This window comes from Oryctolagus cuniculus, chromosome 15 (assembly GCF_964237555.1).
Source record: "Oryctolagus cuniculus chromosome 15, mOryCun1.1, whole genome shotgun sequence".
Lineage (NCBI taxonomy): Eukaryota > Metazoa > Chordata > Mammalia > Lagomorpha > Leporidae > Oryctolagus > Oryctolagus cuniculus.
Window position 1 is genome coordinate 54,780,592 of NC_091446.1, and position 17,742 is coordinate 54,798,333.

General features: G+C 40.9%; 1 protein-coding gene across 17 annotated transcripts in view; it reads left to right on the forward strand.

Annotated features, from left to right (window-relative positions):
* Nucleotides 1–17,742, forward strand: part of ZNF365 (zinc finger protein 365) — a 157,654-nt gene that overhangs the window by 105,076 nt on the left and 34,836 nt on the right. For 6 of the 17 annotated variants that reach the window (XM_051823285.2, XM_051823287.2, XM_051823288.2 and 3 more), the window contains 2 exons: nucleotides 357–394; nucleotides 1,064–3,894. The exons of 2 other annotated variants lie outside the window; for them this stretch is intronic. In XM_051823285.2, coding sequence (XP_051679245.1) covers nucleotides 357–394; nucleotides 1,064–1,325 — 300 coding nt within the window. In that variant the 3' untranslated portion in view covers nucleotides 1,326–3,894. Of the gene's footprint in view, nucleotides 1–356; nucleotides 395–1,063; nucleotides 3,895–13,274; nucleotides 13,393–17,742 lie in introns of those variants that run through there. 9 more of the 17 variants (XM_070057702.1, XM_051823292.2, XM_070057701.1 and 6 more) reach the window with 5 other exon arrangements.

Here is a 17,742-nt window from a genome sequence, read left to right on the forward strand (position 1 = left end):
TGCAAATACAATCCAGTCAATCTAGAATTAATGGCACATCATTGCAGTTTTTATCAACATGTTTCTTTAAGCATTGCTCTTTGGGGAGGGAGGAGTCTTTGACTTTTTGGAGCTTTTGAGATCTGCTGATACAGACTCCTTGGGAATCTCAGAACAAGTGCCTGCTAAGGCTCCCAGCGTAAGCAGAGGCCGAGACATACTTGTTCATTGGTGTGATGCATGGTACCACCGGGAATGCCACTGTTAGCAGTTACTTTCTCTGTGTCAATGCAGTTGCTTAAAAATGCAAGAAAAATTTTGAAACCAAATCCAACATTCAAGCAAAGTAATTTTTTTTCTTATTTGTTTTCCTTCAGCTTACAGATATCTCCTCAAATAGGAAACCCAAATGCCTGTATGTATGTCTTTTTGAACTTAGGCCATTTAATAATGTGTGTTGCATGTTTCTCTGTTGAATTTTATACCCCTATATCTATAATATAAGCGAGTTTGAGAAGTTTAGGTAAAAATTTACCTCTATTTGTACCTAATTTTGTGAAATGTTGATGTGATGTTCAAGTGTATATGAAGCTGTGATAGTCCTAGAGCAGTATTGTCACAGTATTTTATAGTGTAGCTCACCCTTACTGAGGTGTGGGACAGTCATAATCGCGATAGGACTATTAATGGAGCATGCATGATACATTATCTTTGTAATTCATACTGCTAATCACATCCTTTATAACATCTTTACAGATTTGGCTGATTCCCCTAGTAGTCACTTAAAGCATCAAAAGTTATCTCTGATACCATATCAGCTTTCATTGAAATTTTCTGTGCCTCAGTCTTATCATGGATAAATAGGTCTTATAATATCTCCCTGGGAATTTAGTCTCATGCAATCATTTTCTGGAGGTCACAGAAATTTTTAGAAGAAAAATACCAATGTGTACATATCATTCATCATTCACCACTGTACCACACAGGAATGATTGTTGCTATGAGTAATTGCTATTCTCTTAAGTTTTAAAAGAAATTTTTCTTTCTGCTTATGTCCTCCCCAACCCCACCCCACCCTCTGTAGCAGCCGGGGGCACCCACATTCTGTATGTAATCATCCAGATCTCAAGACGCATTTCCATCCAAAGGGAAGGAACCACCTGAAGAAGGCCAAGGACGACAGAGCCAGCATGCAGCCTGCCAGGTCCATGCACGAACCTGCCGAGTCCTCAAGGGAACTCTGCAGACTGCCCAAGAAAGGAGAGTTCCTTGGGTTTAGCCGGAAAGGCAACATCAGGCCCAAGATGGCCAAAAAAAAGCCAACAGCAATCGTGAACATCATCTAAAAGGGTGAGAGGCTTTGGATTGCTGTCGCTGGGCTTTGGGGAATATAGTTCCAGGGGCCAGCAGAAATACTTTCGGACACATCTCATAACAGGACACATTGGAAAAGCAGAGGGTGACACATGCACAAGCACCACAGTTGACCAGAGTGTAACATCTGGGAATCCCGGTGAACCAGAATTTTATTATAACCCCCTTAGAGAAACAAGAGGCAAATCACAGAAGGATTTTTTTAATTAAAGCAATCTTATCCCAAAGCTTTAGTGAAACAAAGTTCCAGCTTCTAAAATAATTGGTACAGACTCTAATACTTTTGGCCCCAGGGCTCCTTTTGCAGTGGTCATTAATCCTCAGACCCAAGGCCATTGAGGACGCCAGGCGCAGGGAGAAAAGTCTTTTGTGCCCATGGCTGTCTAAATTGGGAGGCAAATTGGAATGTAAAGTTCCTTTTAAAGCTATGAGATAAAAATATTTGTGTGTGTGTGTGTGTGTTTTTAACCTTCTCAGTGAATTTACGGGCCTCCAACATAAAGATTGCTGCTCTCCCAAGATTCTGGTTCATTGAGATTTCAGTCTTAGGGTGGCTTTAAGGGACTTGTTCATTCCGACTTCAATTCTCATTCAATGGACTGTTTTAGTTTGTTTGCTTGCTGCAGGATTTTGTGTCCTGGATGTATGTTTATTCAGATTCTGATACACTCTGCTGTCATCTTTGGCTGAGCATTCTGCTTCTGCAGACCATGCTGCCAGCCTGTATCTTAATGGCTGTTTGTGCGGCTGTGGTTGGGAAGATAAAGTCCTTTGATCAGCACCCACCATTGGTGCCCTGTCTGAGTGGTTGTGATGGCAGCAGATTGCAGTTGTAAGCACTGCAGGTGTCACTCAGGGTGTGTCAGCAGTTTGCTGTGTTAGCAGTGGCCATGACCTTCTCTTTGCTAGCTTAAAGTTCCCACCCAGCAGCTCACTTCACCTCCTGCCACATCTATACCCATCCACAACTGAAATATACAGGGTGTCTGCTTACCTTTTGGTCACGTGCCTGGGGTGTTCAGTGAAGTCATTTCTGAAGTAAACAGTGCATGTAGGATCCAGAACCTGACCACGTCCTCCCAACGTCCCTCTGTAAAATAGCTCTTGTTCCCACAAGAACCATCTCTCCAGACTCTCCTGCTTTACCACTTTCTTCAAGAATGAATTCCCATACTGGAAGCAAGAATACATTTCTCCATAAACATATACATATGTACATATATATAAATAAAACATAAAACGTATGTCAAATAGATTAATAATTTATTTTTAAAATAATCCTGGAAAAAGTGTGTATTAATGGTGAGTGGCTTTTAAACTATATATGTTCATGTAAACTGAATTCTCTTATTTTAAAATTAATACTGTAACCTAATTAACATTAGTGGATTTATGATTGTTAATTCAATAAGCATCCAATTAGCAGTGCATTTAAAATAGATAATAAGCAGTTACTTAAAATGCCAGTAAACTGAAAATGTAACTTATATAAACATTTTGAACCTATCGTAGTGAAACATGTTGGTATTTGAGTATTCACTTTGACTTTTGGCTTATGTGGGTGGACCATCGTGTGCTGTACAGGCAGCCATCAAGTGGGAAAAAGCTGTGAATATTGCTGTGAATATCACTGTTTAGGATAACATTGTAAAAATTGTAATGTTACATTTATTTGGAGAATTAACCTCCTCTGAAGTTATTTATTATTGATGCTTATACCATGATTGCACTTTAGCTTTTTCCATACTAAAAAAATACAAATCTGTTGTATTGCATGCTCTTTCTCCTGTAACACATATGCAGTGACAACAGCTTGTTTTTAAAGATGGGATAGCCCGATTTTTTTTCTGTTTCATTTAAAGTAGCTTACATTTTTGATTTTCATGTAACATACATAGGGAGCATGTCAGCCCTCTTTGACAGTGGTACCCACTGATATTCAGAAAGCACCAGAATGTCATATCTACTGTAAACACAAGACAAATGGTTTTGAGACTCATTTATTAAATGTTTCTTTAAGGTTATGACTAAATAATGACTTTATACAAGAAAGTGTCTTAAATATGTTGTGCTTCCTTTGAGGCATGAATTAGTGTTGAAATATGGGAGCTGACTCACTCGGAAGATGGAGGCTACTCCATCCCTCATGGCCTAAGCTGGGTGCTATGTCATATTTTTGTCTTATTTTTAAATATTTTCTTTGTCCCCAGGGGCAGTTGACTTTAGACTTGAGGCAGTTGGTGTTTTGAAGGAGCCACCAAAATTTCTAGACAAACATGTTCAAGGTTAAACCAGAGAATAGACCTAATTTTGTTATGTGTTTTGTAAGGAAGAAATCTTCATTTGAATTGCTCTTTCTCCTTTTTCTCTACACTAGGTTACAGACTGTTAATCTGCAAAGTTCAGTTTGCTTAGACACTGTTTTCCAGTATTCTGCAGGGTCAGTCGGTAGTACAGAAGTTGGAATATTTATTCCAGAATTTAAAAAAGAAGTTTTTAGATTATGAAATATTATGATAATAAAGCTATATTTCTGACTAATGTGTTGGTATGTTTTGTCTAATTGAAGTGTTTTGGGGGAGCCAGTTGTGTTGGCTTATAAACAAAATGGTCCTTCATGAGTGATTGCTCATTTTATATATTATCATGATTTTTGTATACCTGTAAACTTTCTTAAACCTTAGCTTGGTCACTTTTGTTCTTCCTGATGCCTCTATCTAAAAGTTCTTTTCACATGTTCACACTGAGACATCCTCATTAAAAGCCCATTTGGCACTTTTTTCTCCATCTTCCTCCACAACTATGAGTAATTTTCCTACACTATTTTTAAACTTGTCAACTCTCAGCAAAAGCCATGAACAGATTTCACAGTATATACCAACCTATATATGTTATACATGCCAGTTACTGCAGGGCTCTCTCTGAGTGATCTGGGTAGATAACACAAGTATATCACTGGTAGAATGACTCAGTCATTGACCTAACAACCAGGGAATTAGGTAAACTGGGGGGCCCCACTTGTTCCATAGCTGTTAGAATTATTGAGGAGGTGACTCTAGTCAATTCTTAGTTATTTGCATAAGCTTAGTTGGTTCACCAAGCTGTCGTATTTTTGAGAAATTGAAATGATGTGTTTCATTATCTCTGGCCAGTGGAAAGCAGAAATCCCAGTACCTTTATTCTGCTTGTTTTGATTCCTTCAAAAATGGGTTGCAGGAATGGCAGGCACGTATGAACCCAAACACAAGTCCTGGATCAAAGATATCAAGTACTTAATAAGGAAGCATTTTAGAGATTAATTCCTTTTTGTGGAATTAAGGAAGTGAAATTCTTTCTTTCTTTCTTTCTTTCTTTCTTTCTTTCTTTCTTTCTTTCTTTCTTTCTTTCTTTTTTGTCTGTGTTCTGTTGTATGTAGAGTGGACACATCTGAAATTTGCATTTAAGAAAGGGATGTTCAGTCTGTAGCTCTATAATGGATTTGCTTTGGATTTGCAGCCAAGTATTCCAGAAAAAAAGAGTTTTTCCAGTAGGGGATGCTCAGTGTGTATGCAGACTGTGCTCTTCCCTTCCTGCTGTGGGGGTGCTAATCAGTTTTGCAGGTACAGAAGCAGGTGCCTAGGGTGGGAAATGAGGAGTTTGATATCTGTGCCTTGTAAGAAGAGGAAACATTACCGCTGCCCTTGAATATCTGGAAGTGTTACTAAAGACTCTCACTCTGTGTGCCTGCAAAAGACATGTCCACAACCATCAGTGAGAAAGGTTCTAAAAAAGCCAGGATCAAATAATCGAATGAAAAGTTTCTAACTGCTGTGTGGAAAAGGTTACCTTGTTAAAAAGTGAGCTCCTGGGACTGAGTTACTGTTTCCTTTATAGTAGGTGAGAGTCTACATTGGGTAGGAACTTGGACAGGGGACTAGTGGCTTTGGGGTTCTATTGTTATTTGTACTGACACCACATTAATGGGAATGTAGACAAACTGATTTTAGAGATTTTATTTTACTGACATGGATTTTGTCAAATTTCCCATCGCATTTCTCCTGCTTCAGTCCCTTCGAGGCAGGTCAGAATGAGGAGGGCTAATTGTCTTCTTTAAGTGTGTGGAGAAGCGGCAGTTGAAAAATGAGAGGTGTGCATCTGGCGTTGTTACCTCAGTCAGCACGATGTGCTTCTGGGAGTGGAGGCATCTCATTGAATATGGTCTCAGTGTTTAAAAAGAGGAGCATTTTTGTTACAACATGGCTCCTGAAGGCAGGCCAACCACCTCATCTGGTGTTCGGTTGAATCAACAGCGATTCCTTCCAACACTGGAGGAGAAATTGGCAATGCTCGGCTCTGAGATGGTATATAACACATCAGGCTCCAACACTGTGCTTTCCTCAGGCATTTTCCAGATAGTTTTGGTTACACTTCAACTTTGTCTTTCTTATAAAAAACTTAGGAAGGTAACGTCGTACCAGGTGACAGTAAATATGATGGTTTCAAAGAATCCCCATAACAGAGCCAGGGTGAGAACCATACATTGATTGTCCTTCGGCATGTCTGCCAATGATCTCCTTAGAGCATTGTGCCTTCTCACTGGCGGAAGTCCCAGAAAATGCTCTTAAATATAAGCATTTGTTGATTGCACAGGGAACTGAATGTCTTACAATTCAGTTTAATAGTTATCAACTACTGCATCTGTTTTAGGCAAGCCCTTGTAATCTTGACCTCGACACCCTTTAGAACACAGCCAACCCAACTTGCCAAGAGTTCCAGGGTCTCAGATGGAAGTCTGTTAGACTTGAATGCACACACTTTTGTACACTGCACATTGGTAGTTTGCTGACTGATAAGAGCTGATGATTGCCTTCACCTTGGTCAGATAGATTCTAGAGAAACTGAAAGCCATTTTCAAAACTCCACCTGTCATCTTTTTCATTCCTAATTCTCTGTTCAAAGAGGAAACTCCACTTTCTCATTCTGTGGAATGTATTTGCTTTGTTTTATCCATACGTGTGCCTGTAGATTGACCCCTTAGCTCACTTTTCTCATGTAATCCTATACACGGCAGGTTGGTGGAAGGAACCTAGATTCTTTTTTTTTTAACTTTTATTTAATAAATATAAATTTCCAAAGTACAACTTTTGGATTATAGCAGTTTTTCCCCCCATAACCACCCTCCCACCCGCAACCATCCCATCTCCCACTCCCTCTCCCATCCCATTCTTCATCAAGATTCATTTTCAATTATCTTTATATACAAAAGATCAACTTAGTATATACTGAGTAAAGATTTCAACAGTTTGCACCCACACAGAAACACAAAGTATAAAGTACTCTTTGAGTACAGAGATCCTACATGGGGAGTAAGTACACAGTGACTCCTGTTGTTGATTTAGCAATTGACACTCTTATTTATGACGTCAGTAATCACCTGAGGCTCTTGTCATGAGCTGTCAAGGCTATGGAAGCCTCTTGAGTTTGCCAATTCTGATCTTATTTAGAGAAGACTGTAGTCAAAGTGGAAGTTCTCTCCTCCCTTCAGAGAAAGGTACCTCCTTCTTTGATGGCCCAGTCTTTCTGCTAGGATCTCACAGAGATCTTTCATTTAGGGTTTTTTTTTTTTTTTTTTTTTTTTTTCCCAGAGCGTCTTGCTGGGATGCTCAAAGAGGTGTTTGGAGAACAAGGAAGATTGGGGGTGGCAGAAGAGAGAAGAGCAGTGTTAGGCAGTCTGAGCCTGCTGTGAAGGTAGAAAGCACAGGACAAGTGTAGCCTGGAAAGTAACATTGTATTCCCTTGTATGGTCTGTGTCCACTCATCTGGAGGGTAAGCTCCTCAACCCTGCTCCTATTCTGCAGTGTAAATCCTTCTGTGAAAGTGCGGTCCCTCCCTGGGGGTCTCCAGCACCTTGCACCAGGCCTGCTGCTGTGCAGGCCTTCAGGAGGAACAGAGAAAAAAAATCCTGAAGGTCAGGATCATCTAGAGCCTGGAAGGGTGCTCAGGTTGCCAGAAAGGGAAGAGAATGACTACAGGAGCATGGAACAAGGCAGATCACCGGAGCATCCTCTTTCTCAGGGCCCATCCACTTAGGGCTGGAGCACAGGCACTGGCTGGCCACCTCTCTTATCAGGAGGTATTGAGAGAATCTCCTTCCAGTATGCTTCCATGGGAGGATAGAAAGATATGGCACATTCATTAGGCAATGCTGATCAGCCACAGTTAATATTTTCTGATGAATACAGGCTTGGCCTCAGAATCCTTCTTGACACATTCATGACCAGCTTTGGCAAGCAAAGTAAAACCCCTCCCTGCAGCAAGTATGTTAGGTTATATGACAAAGGGCAATTGAAGCTGCAGATGGAGTTAAGGTTTCTAATGAGCCAACTTTAAAATAACCTGATTCTGCATTACCCAGGTGGTCACAAGTGTTCTTAGGTGTGGAAGACACAAGTAGGAGTGTCATTGTCAGAGTGATGTGAGATGACAAAAGACTCCATTGCTGCCTTTAAAGATGGAGGAAGGGGCCCTGTGCCAAGGAATGTGGACAGCCCCTGCAAGCTGGAAAAGGCAAGGAAGTGATTCTTCCCAGAGTCTACAGAAAGGATCGCAGTGTTACCACAGTGATTTTAGCCAAGTAAAAACTATATTTATCTTTGGAGTTAAAGAATTGTAACATTAAATATGAGGGATCTTCAGAAAGTTCATGAAGGGTCTTCAGAAAGTTCAGATATTTGGTTTGGCAGTTAAGATGTCAGCGAAGGTGTCTGCGTTCCATAACTGATGGCCTGGGCTTCAGTCCTGACTTTGGCTCCTGACTCCAGCTTCTTGCTGATGGAGACCCTGGGAAGCAGTGGTAATGGCTCAGTGGCTGGGTTCCTGTCATCCACATGGGAGACCTGGATTGCATTTCTGGCTCACTCGCTCTCTCTCTCTCTCCTTCTGCCTCTCAAATTTAAAAAAAAAAAGTCTACAGAAGATGTGTTATCAAAAAACTACATATAGATTTCAAAAATTTTCTGCACCAAAATAAGCTTGACTTCTAATTCTATTTTCCCTGAACTTACCATCTGAGAGGCAGAAGGTGGGGATGGAGAAAGTCTCCGAACTTTTTGAAGTATGCTCAGCCAGTCTGTGTCGATTTGTTATCAGCAGCCACAGAAGAAATATGGCAGGTATTAGATACGGCACACAAAGTACCAGCTATTTGCCATTCCTCAGCTGTAGATGCAGTTGAAAGAGCACTGGCGTCAGCACCCTGCTTTATACCTTACTTCTGCCGTGACTGTGGGCTCATTTTCCAATCTGGACAATGGACAGAATGATGTCATCTTGGCTATGTAAGAAGTACTTGGGAACAATCACCAAGTCTTACATCATCCCTACCAATTTTCTACCCAAGAATTTGAAAGTAGAAAAATAAATTTCTTCCCTGTGTACTAAAGTAAAAAGTAAAATGTAACAAAGCAAAGTAGGAAATTATAAAGTTACCTTAAATTCTTTCGGGGCCAGCGCTGTGGCTCACTTGCTTATTCCTCCGCCTGCAGCACCGGCATCCCATATGCTCACCAGGTTCTAGTCCTGGTTGCTCCTCTTCCAGGCCAGCTCTCTGCTGTGGCCCGGGAAGGCAGTGGAGGATGGCCCAAGTGCTTGGGCCCTGCACCCGCATGGGAGACCAGGAGGAAGCACCCAGCTCCTGGCTTTGGATTGGCGCATCTCTGGCCATAGCGGCCATTTGGGGGGTGAACCAATGGAAGGAAGACCTTTCTCTCTGTCTCTCTCTCTCACTGTCTAACTCTATCTGTCAAATAAATTTAAAAAAATACTTTGAAGAGCAAAGAACTGATTATAACATGTTTGAAGGTGTTAACCTGTTTAATAGAAGCAGGTTTTAGCATATATATTAAAGAAAAAGACATCAGGTTCTACCACTTAGTAATATTATTATTTTGCACAACTTATTTTACTCCACCATTTATGGTCTTATTTTATCTCTTTATAATCAAGATTGTAACTTGGAATCAGTGGGATGATCCATATAAAGTTTTCAGCATAACACCTGGCATAGAGTCTGTTTGTCTTTTTAAGAGAGATTTGGTTAAACACAGAGGCTTAGTAAAGGGTGTATCAGAAAAAAACCAAATGAACAGCATCTGTTGGGAAATATAAGGACCAGTAAATAAAATTCCCTGTCCAAGTTACGGACCATCCAGTTGTGATAAATGAGCCTAATGCCTGGAGACCAAAGTTGCAGGGTCATAACCCACCCAAACGAGGGCGGACTGGGTCCGAGGAAAGGTAAGTGTGCCGCTCGCCCATTCCCCAGCTTCCCTTGATCCCGGAGACAATCAGATGCCACGGCGGGGAGTAAGGTCAAGCAGGAATTCATTTATTATTGTGCAGTAAGCCTCTTTTAAAGCAGAAAACCGCAGAGCTATAGGGGAGGGGAAGAGAAGCCAGCCATCATTTTAAAGGTTACCCTATCATGCGCTCGGTTTCCATAAGGTCCATGCGCTAATGTCATCTCTCCTGATGCCTGTGCCCAATCCAGTTTTCTTGTAAACAACTTGGACTCCGCCCGGCTAACATCTTCTTGGCGCCATCTTTGCCACCCTCATGCCCCGCATAAAATATCAGGGGATTATAGAATACTTTTAGGGTCAAAGCTTTATGCATTGATTTTAGATCTTAATCCAATTACTATGCTTTGGTTCTTTGTGTCCTATGTCTTCATTCCCCAGCAGAGTCCAAGTTTTGCCCCTAGTCATCTATTTTGAGGAGTCTCTATCCCAGCTACAGTTGACATCTATCCTCTTCAGCTGCTCAGAATTTGAACCCCCTTTCTCTGTCTACAGGGAGATTTCCCACTCAATAAGGTAGAGCCAACTCTGACTGTAGAAGCTCAAATGCCCCGTATTCATTTTCCTAGCCTTTCCTGAAGCTTTGTGACATAGACTCTGCTCCCCAGACCTGTCTACGCTAGTCTGTGATCAGGAGAAATTGACTCAGGGGCAAGTGGTGTACAAAATCTAGTCTCGTGATGGAAAAGAGTAAAAGAAGCGGCTCATCCAGTTTCCTGAGACATCAGCAATGCTGTGCTGCCAGCAGAATTCAACATCCAGTATGGTTCAGGCCTGCATCTGTTTGTGCAACTGGCAGTGAGCCTAGTGTTTTCACTGGACCCGTTCACTGGTATAATTGCTCCTGGCTGGGTACCACCTCTACACCTGGTCTCCATCCTTCACAGAGATTATGGGAACTAACAAAGCATCTTAATGAAGTCCTTGCCAATAAATCATAGAATCTTTCAGGTGCTTGCCAGTAGAAACTCTGATGAATACTGCACATCCACTCCAAGTAGTTTGGCAAGTGAGTCTGGAGTGAATTCCAGGTGGGCTGTCATGAAGAGGATTTTGATTCTGTGGCACAAAAGGATTTTTGTGTGTTCTTACTGCATTCCTCCTTGTGCTTCCGGGTCCAGATTAGGATACCCTACAGTTTGCCTTATCATTTAGGAAAGAGCTGTTCCTCAGAGTGAATGCTCAGAATGACCCAATAACTTAAACAAATCTTGATTTAAGATCTCACCAGGTGAATCTTTTCAGAATCACTAGAAGTAACTACATATCCACCCTCCATCCAACCAACTAACGAAATATTCACCAATGTTAATTTGGGGACCAGGACTATAGTTTCTCAAAGAAGCCATGACTTTTCATTCCATGTCCCACAACACTACATATTTTCATGACAGTGCTGGTAACAATCTGAAATTATCTTATTTATTGTACGCCTGTGGTCCCTATTTCACAGGACTGCCTTGTTGGTCTTGTTCATGGAATACTGCCTAAATCTTGACTGATGAAGATTCGTACAGTGAACCAGGAATCAGGCTTGGCATTGTGGTGCAATGGGTTAAGCCATCCTTTGTGGCACAGGCATCCTTAATTGGAGGGCCAGTTCAAGATCTGGCTGCCCTGCTTCCCATCCAATTTTCTGCTAAGGTACCTGGGAAAGCAACAGAGGATGGCCCAAATGCTTGGGTTCCTATCTCCAACATGGGAGATGGAGTTTCACATTCCTGGTGTCAGCCTGGCCCAGCCTGGCCTTTGTGGCCATTTGGGGGAATGAACCAGTGGATGGAAGACCTCTTTGTGGATCTCCCACTCCCTGTCACTCTGCTTTTCAGAAAAATAAAATAAGCTTTTAAAAAAAGAATCAGGAGTTGGTTTTAGATAGAAAATTCTTCTCTTGGGTTCTGATTGGAGCAGAGTTAAGGGATGGCCACTGCTGACCAGAAGGTTACTGTGAAAAGACATGAAGAAATCCCCAAACTGTATAGAATATATGGAGGAATCTTTGGGGCGTCCCATTTGGTCTGAATACTTTTCCTTAGATCAAGCCAGTTCATGGCTGATGTTAGTCCTCCAAGGGAGAGCTTGGGATTTTGTGAGTTGGTACTCTAAGGGGAGAGCAAGTTGGGAAGAGGAAAACTAGGCTATCCAGGAACGCTGCCTCTTCAGCTGGTAATAGAAACTCTTTTAAGATTCCTCTGTAGCAGTGGTTCTCAAACCCTGGTGGGTATCACAATCACGTGCCCATTTGGTAAAAATACTAAGGTATCTTGTGTTCTCTTAGTTCATCAGCTAATTCTGATACACGCTAAAATTAGTAAACTACTACTCATAATAGAATCCTAGCTCCTCAGAGTGTTACCAGTTAAATAAATGGGTCATCAGATTAGGTCTGTTTCCCTACTACAGACGATTCAGCGTCATGGAAATGCCAGTGTGCACTGTGAATCTTCCAGAGCAGAAAGGGTGGACAAGTGCTTCCCCCACTTACTGACCATGCAGGCGTCTCTTCTGGTGGGCATGTAGTAACATCTTCCACAGCCACAGTAGTTAAGTGTCCTGCGTAGACTTTAGCAAGCACTTCAGAAGTGCACTCACTGAGCACCACTCCATTTTCTTACAAAAGTCTTCAATTCTCTCTCTCTCTCTCTCTCTCTCTCTCTCTCTCTCCCTCTCTCTCTCTCTCTGAAACAGAACTGGAAAAGTATTATACACACCCAGATTTCATGGATAATTCTAAGAATTTTTTCTATTACAGACAGTGCTTCTTCTAAGTGCTTCTTTGTGTAAAAGGAAAACCTGACTCTTTACAATATAACTCATGTGGTCTAGTTTTACCAAAAAAGAAAAAAACCTGACTGTCTACAATATACACTCACATGCTATAGTTTTACCCCTGCCCCCCAAAAAAGCCATGTAGGAAACATCTATAGTGACAGCCGTTCTCATTTTAGTCTTGTCTTAGTAAGTCACCAGAGTCAAAGCATTAGGTTAAACCACAAGAAATTGCCATTTTTGTCAAATATTCGTAATTTCGTATAGACTCTATAAACTGTTAACACTCATAGTTAACAACCAGAGGACAAAATTTTAGGTGCTTTAAGGTTTGCCAAGAGCCCTGCTTCTCCAAAGTAGTCTCTGCACCAGCAGCACCCAGCAGCCCTGGGAAACCTGTTAGCCATGCACTGTCCCAGGTCTCACCTCTTATCTATGGAATTGTGATCTGCATTTTAAGTGGACCCCTGTGTGACTCATTTACACCCATCTAGAGATGCAGCTCTTAACCAGGGCTCCAGAAACCCTGGGAGGAGCAGTTGTGGACCCCCTCCTCACCACCTCTTACCTGAGCATTTGTGTTACTCTTGTGAAGGGGGAGAAGCGGATATTCCCCACTGGCTCACTTTGTCAAAGGCTGGGATAGTAGTCCTCACAGATTCACTCAGGGTATGCAGCAAGAGGAAAACTCTTCCTGAGTTTTTGTCATCCAATACATTATACAAATTAATTTAATGCATATAATAGAGAAGAAATTGCTTTGTAATTCCAGTTAATTAATGAATCCATTGCTTAGGCTTTTATCATTGTTTTTAGGCTGCTTAGCACAAGTGAACTAAAAACGAAGCTCAAGCTTGTCTTCTCTAGCTCTTCCTAGTGTTCGCCTCCACTGCTGAAATAGCCTGCCGAGTGCACCACCCAGAGGATCATTCAGGTAATCCATTCCCTTTTTTTCTGTTCACATGGGCCTTTCTCCAGCCTCCAGCATTTTGCTATAGGCCCCAGTTCTTTGCCTTGCCTTGCCCTTGGTTTTAAGTAGTTTTATCATAATGTATCTGATTGTGACTTACCTTGTATTTGTGCTGCTTTGTGGTTGTTTATTGAATCTGAGGCAGTATCTTCAAATATTTCTTCTGCCTCATTCTGTCCTATCTTGCTGGGCACATATTATATGTGTTTTTCCACTCTGTTGCACATGTCTCTTGCACTCTTTTTTTAAATTGTTTTTCTATCCTCATTCCTCAGTGCTTTGATTTGTAAATTTTCTGTTAATCATTCTTCCAGCTGATTAGTCTTATCTTCCTTTGTATCTGATCTCTATTAAATTCATTTCAGATACTATATTTTTAATTCTAAAATCCCATTTGATTATTTTTAAAGATTACAGTCCCCTCAGAAGTTCTTCATTTAACAATCTTTCTCTATTTTCTTGAACATTTTATCAGAGTTATTGTAAAGTCTTCATCTGCTAGCTTCAATACCTATATCACCTATGGTTCTATTTCTATTACCTTTTTTCTCTCTTGGTTTTCAATAATAGGGTCCTGACTCAGCACATCTGAAATTTTTTAATTGAATTCTGGTCATTGTACATAAAAATTCCATAGCCTCCAAATAGCCTTTTCTTTATCCACAGTGTGTTCACCCTTTTCTCTGCTAAGCTGATGAAATTTGGGCTTACTGATCTCTCGGGTTGTTTGCAAGATGGCAGAATAGGAAGGGAGCACATTGACAGTCCGGGAAAAGACAGTTTAATAAAAGTGGAGATACTGCAGGTTCAAAGAAGAGTTAGGGAAGAAACAGCAGAGGAAACTCTTCCGGAACTGCTGGTTCACGGTGGACCTACATGGAGGGCATGACTGCCCACGGCTTGGGACCCCAGCCATGGAATCTATGCACCAGCGCTGGAAAGGGAGGAGCCAGAGATCAGAAATTGACTCCCTTCAATTCCGTTCAGCTGTGCAGAATTACTTCCCTTCTGAATCAAAAAAGAGAGAGAGAGACAGAGAGAGAGATTTACCACGCCTAACCTGGGTGTGTCACCTTTGGCACACCCTTAACCCTGAAGAACCAAACAGAGCTCTCTGGCCACACCCATAAGAAGCCTCTAAGGATCCATCAAAAGCAGACAGTCTACTTAATAGAGTCATAGTATAACGAGAAAAAACACCACATCAAGGGAAGAAGAAACCAAAGAGTATCTCCACAATGCCAAGCAACAAACGCAGAAAATGAGGAAACAAGACCAAGGAAGACATTATGACGCCCCCAAATGAACAAGAAACCCCAATCCAAGATTATGAAGATAATGAGATAGAAGAAATGCAAGATATGGATTTCAAAAAAATTATGATAAGAACATTTAGAAGTTTTCAAAAACAAATTCTTGATCTACAGAAATACTTACTGGACAAAATAGAAAATCTCTCTCACGAAAATGAAATCTTAAGGAGGAATCAAAATGAAATGCAGAAACTACTAGAACAGGAAAGTGTGATAGTGAAGAGAAATCAAAATGAAATGAAGAATTCAATAGATCAAATGAAAAACACATTAGAGAGCCTTAAAAACAGAGTCAGTGAAGCAGAAGAGAGAATATCGTACTTAGAAGACAGAGCACAGGAAAGTATACAGTCAAACCAAAGAAAAGAAGAGGAAATTAGAAATCTAAAATATATTGTTGGGAATCTACAGGATACTATTAAAAAACCCAACATTCGAGTTCTAGGAGTTCCTGAAGGCATGGAGAGGGAGAAAGGATTAGAAGGCCTTTTTAGTGAGATACTAGCAGAGAACTTCCCGAGTTTGGAGAAGGACAGAGACATCCTAGTACAGGAAGCTCACAGAACCCCTAGTAAACATGACCAAAAGAGATCCTCACCACGACACGTTGTAATCAAACTCACCACAGTGAAACATAAAGAAAAGATTCTAAAATGTGCAAGAGAGAAACATCAGATTACTCTCAGAGGATCTCCAATTAGACTCACAGCGGACTTCTCATCAGAAACCCTACAGCCTAGGAGGGAATGGCAAGACATAGCCCAGGTACTAAGAGAGAAAAACTGCCAGCCCAGAATATTATATCCTGCAAAGCTCTCATTTGTGAATGAAGGTGAAATAAAGACCTTTCATAGCAAACAGAAGTTGAAAGAATTTGTCGCCACTCGTCCAGCCCTGCGAAAGATGCTTAAAGATGTGTTACACACAGAAACACGGAAACACGGTCATCAATATGAAAGAAGGTAAAGGAAGGAAACCTCACAGCAAAAGATCACAGGAAGTTCAAAGCATATATTAGAAAATATCTTTTGCAAATGGCAGGGCAAACTTACTACTTATCAATAGTTACATTGAACATTAATGGCCAGTTAAAAGACACAGATTGGCTGATTGGATTAAGGAACAAAACCCATCTATTTGCTGCTTACAAGAAACACATCTTTCCAACAAAGATACATGCAGACTGAAAGTGAAAGGCTGGAAAAAGATATACCATGCCAACAGAAATGAAAAAAAGAGTGGGCATAACCATCTTAATATCAGACAAAATAAACTTTAACACAAAAACTGTTAAGAGAGACAAAGAGGGCACTATATAATGATTAAGGGATCAATTTAACAGGAAGATATAATGATTATCAATGTATATGCACCTAATTACAGGACACCAATTTATTTAAAAGATTTGTTAAGGGACTTAAAGGGAGGCTTAGACCCCAATACAGTAGTACTGGGGGACTTCAATACTCCACTCTCAGAAATAGACATATCAAGAGGACAGAAGATCAACAAAGACACAGTAGATTTAAACGACACTATAGCCTAAATGGATCTAACAGATATCTACAGAATTTTTCATCCTACACATAAAGCATTTACATTCTTCTCAGCAGTACATGGAACCTACTCTAGGAATGACCACATACTAGGCCATAAAGAAGTCTCAGCAAATTCAAAATAATTAGAATCATACTATGCAGCTTCTCAGACCACAGTGGAACGAAGCTGGAAATTAGCAACTCAGGAATCCCTAGAGCATACGCAAACACATGGAGATTGAACAACATGCTCCTGAATGAACACTGGGTTATAGAAGAAATCAAAAACTTTCTGGAAGTAGATGAGGATAACAGCACAACATATCAAAACTTATGGGAGGGGCGCCAGATTCTGTTCCGGTTGCCCCTCTTCCAGGCCAGCTCTCTGCTGTGGCCTGGGAGTGCAGTGGAGGATGGCCTAAGTACTTGGGCCCTGCACCCCATGGGAGACCAGGATAAGTACCTGGCTCCTGCCATCGGATCAGCGTGGTGTGCTGGCCACAGCGCGCTGGCCGTGGCGGCCATTGGAGGGTGAACCAACGGCAAAGGAAGACCTTTCTCTCTGTCTCTCTCTCTCACTGTCCACTCTGCCTGTCAAAAAAAAAAAAAAAAAAAACGAAAAAAAAAAAAAAACTTATGGGATACAGCAAAGCAGTGTTAAGAGGAAAGTTTATAGCAATAGGTACCTACATCAAGAGATTGGAAAGGCACCAAATAAATGAGCTTTCAATGCGTCTCAAGAATCTAGAAAAACTGCAGCAAACCAGACCCAAATCTAGTAGGGGAAGAGAAATAATTAAAATTAGAGAAGAAATTAACAGGATTGAATCCAAAAAAAATTACAAAAAATCAGCCAAACGAGGAGCTGTTTTTTTGAAAAAATAAACAAAATTGACACCCCATTGGCCCAACTAACTAAAAAAAGAAAAGACCCAAATCAATAAAATCAGAGATGAAAAAGGAAATGTCACAACAGACACCACAGAAATAAAAAGAATCATCAGAAATTACTACAAGGACTTGTATGCCAGAAAACAGGGAAACCTATCAGAAATGGATAGATTCCTGGACACATGCAACCTACCTAAATTGAACCATGAAGACATAGAAACCTAAACAGACCCGTAACTGAGAAAGAAATTGAAACAGCAATAAAGGCCCTCCCAACAAAGAAAAGCCCAGGACCAGGTAGATTCACTGCTGAATTCTACCAGACATTTAAAGAAGAACTAACTCCAATTCTTCTCAAACTATTCAGAACAATCGAAAAGGAGGGAATTCTCCCAAATTCTTTCTATGAAGCCAGCATCACCTTAATCCTGAAGCAGGAAAAAGATGCAGCATTGAAAGAAAATTACAGACCAATATCCCTGATGAACACAGACACAAAAATCCTCAATAAAATTCTGGCCAATAGAATGCAACAACACATCAGAAAGATCATCCACCCAGACCAGGTGGAA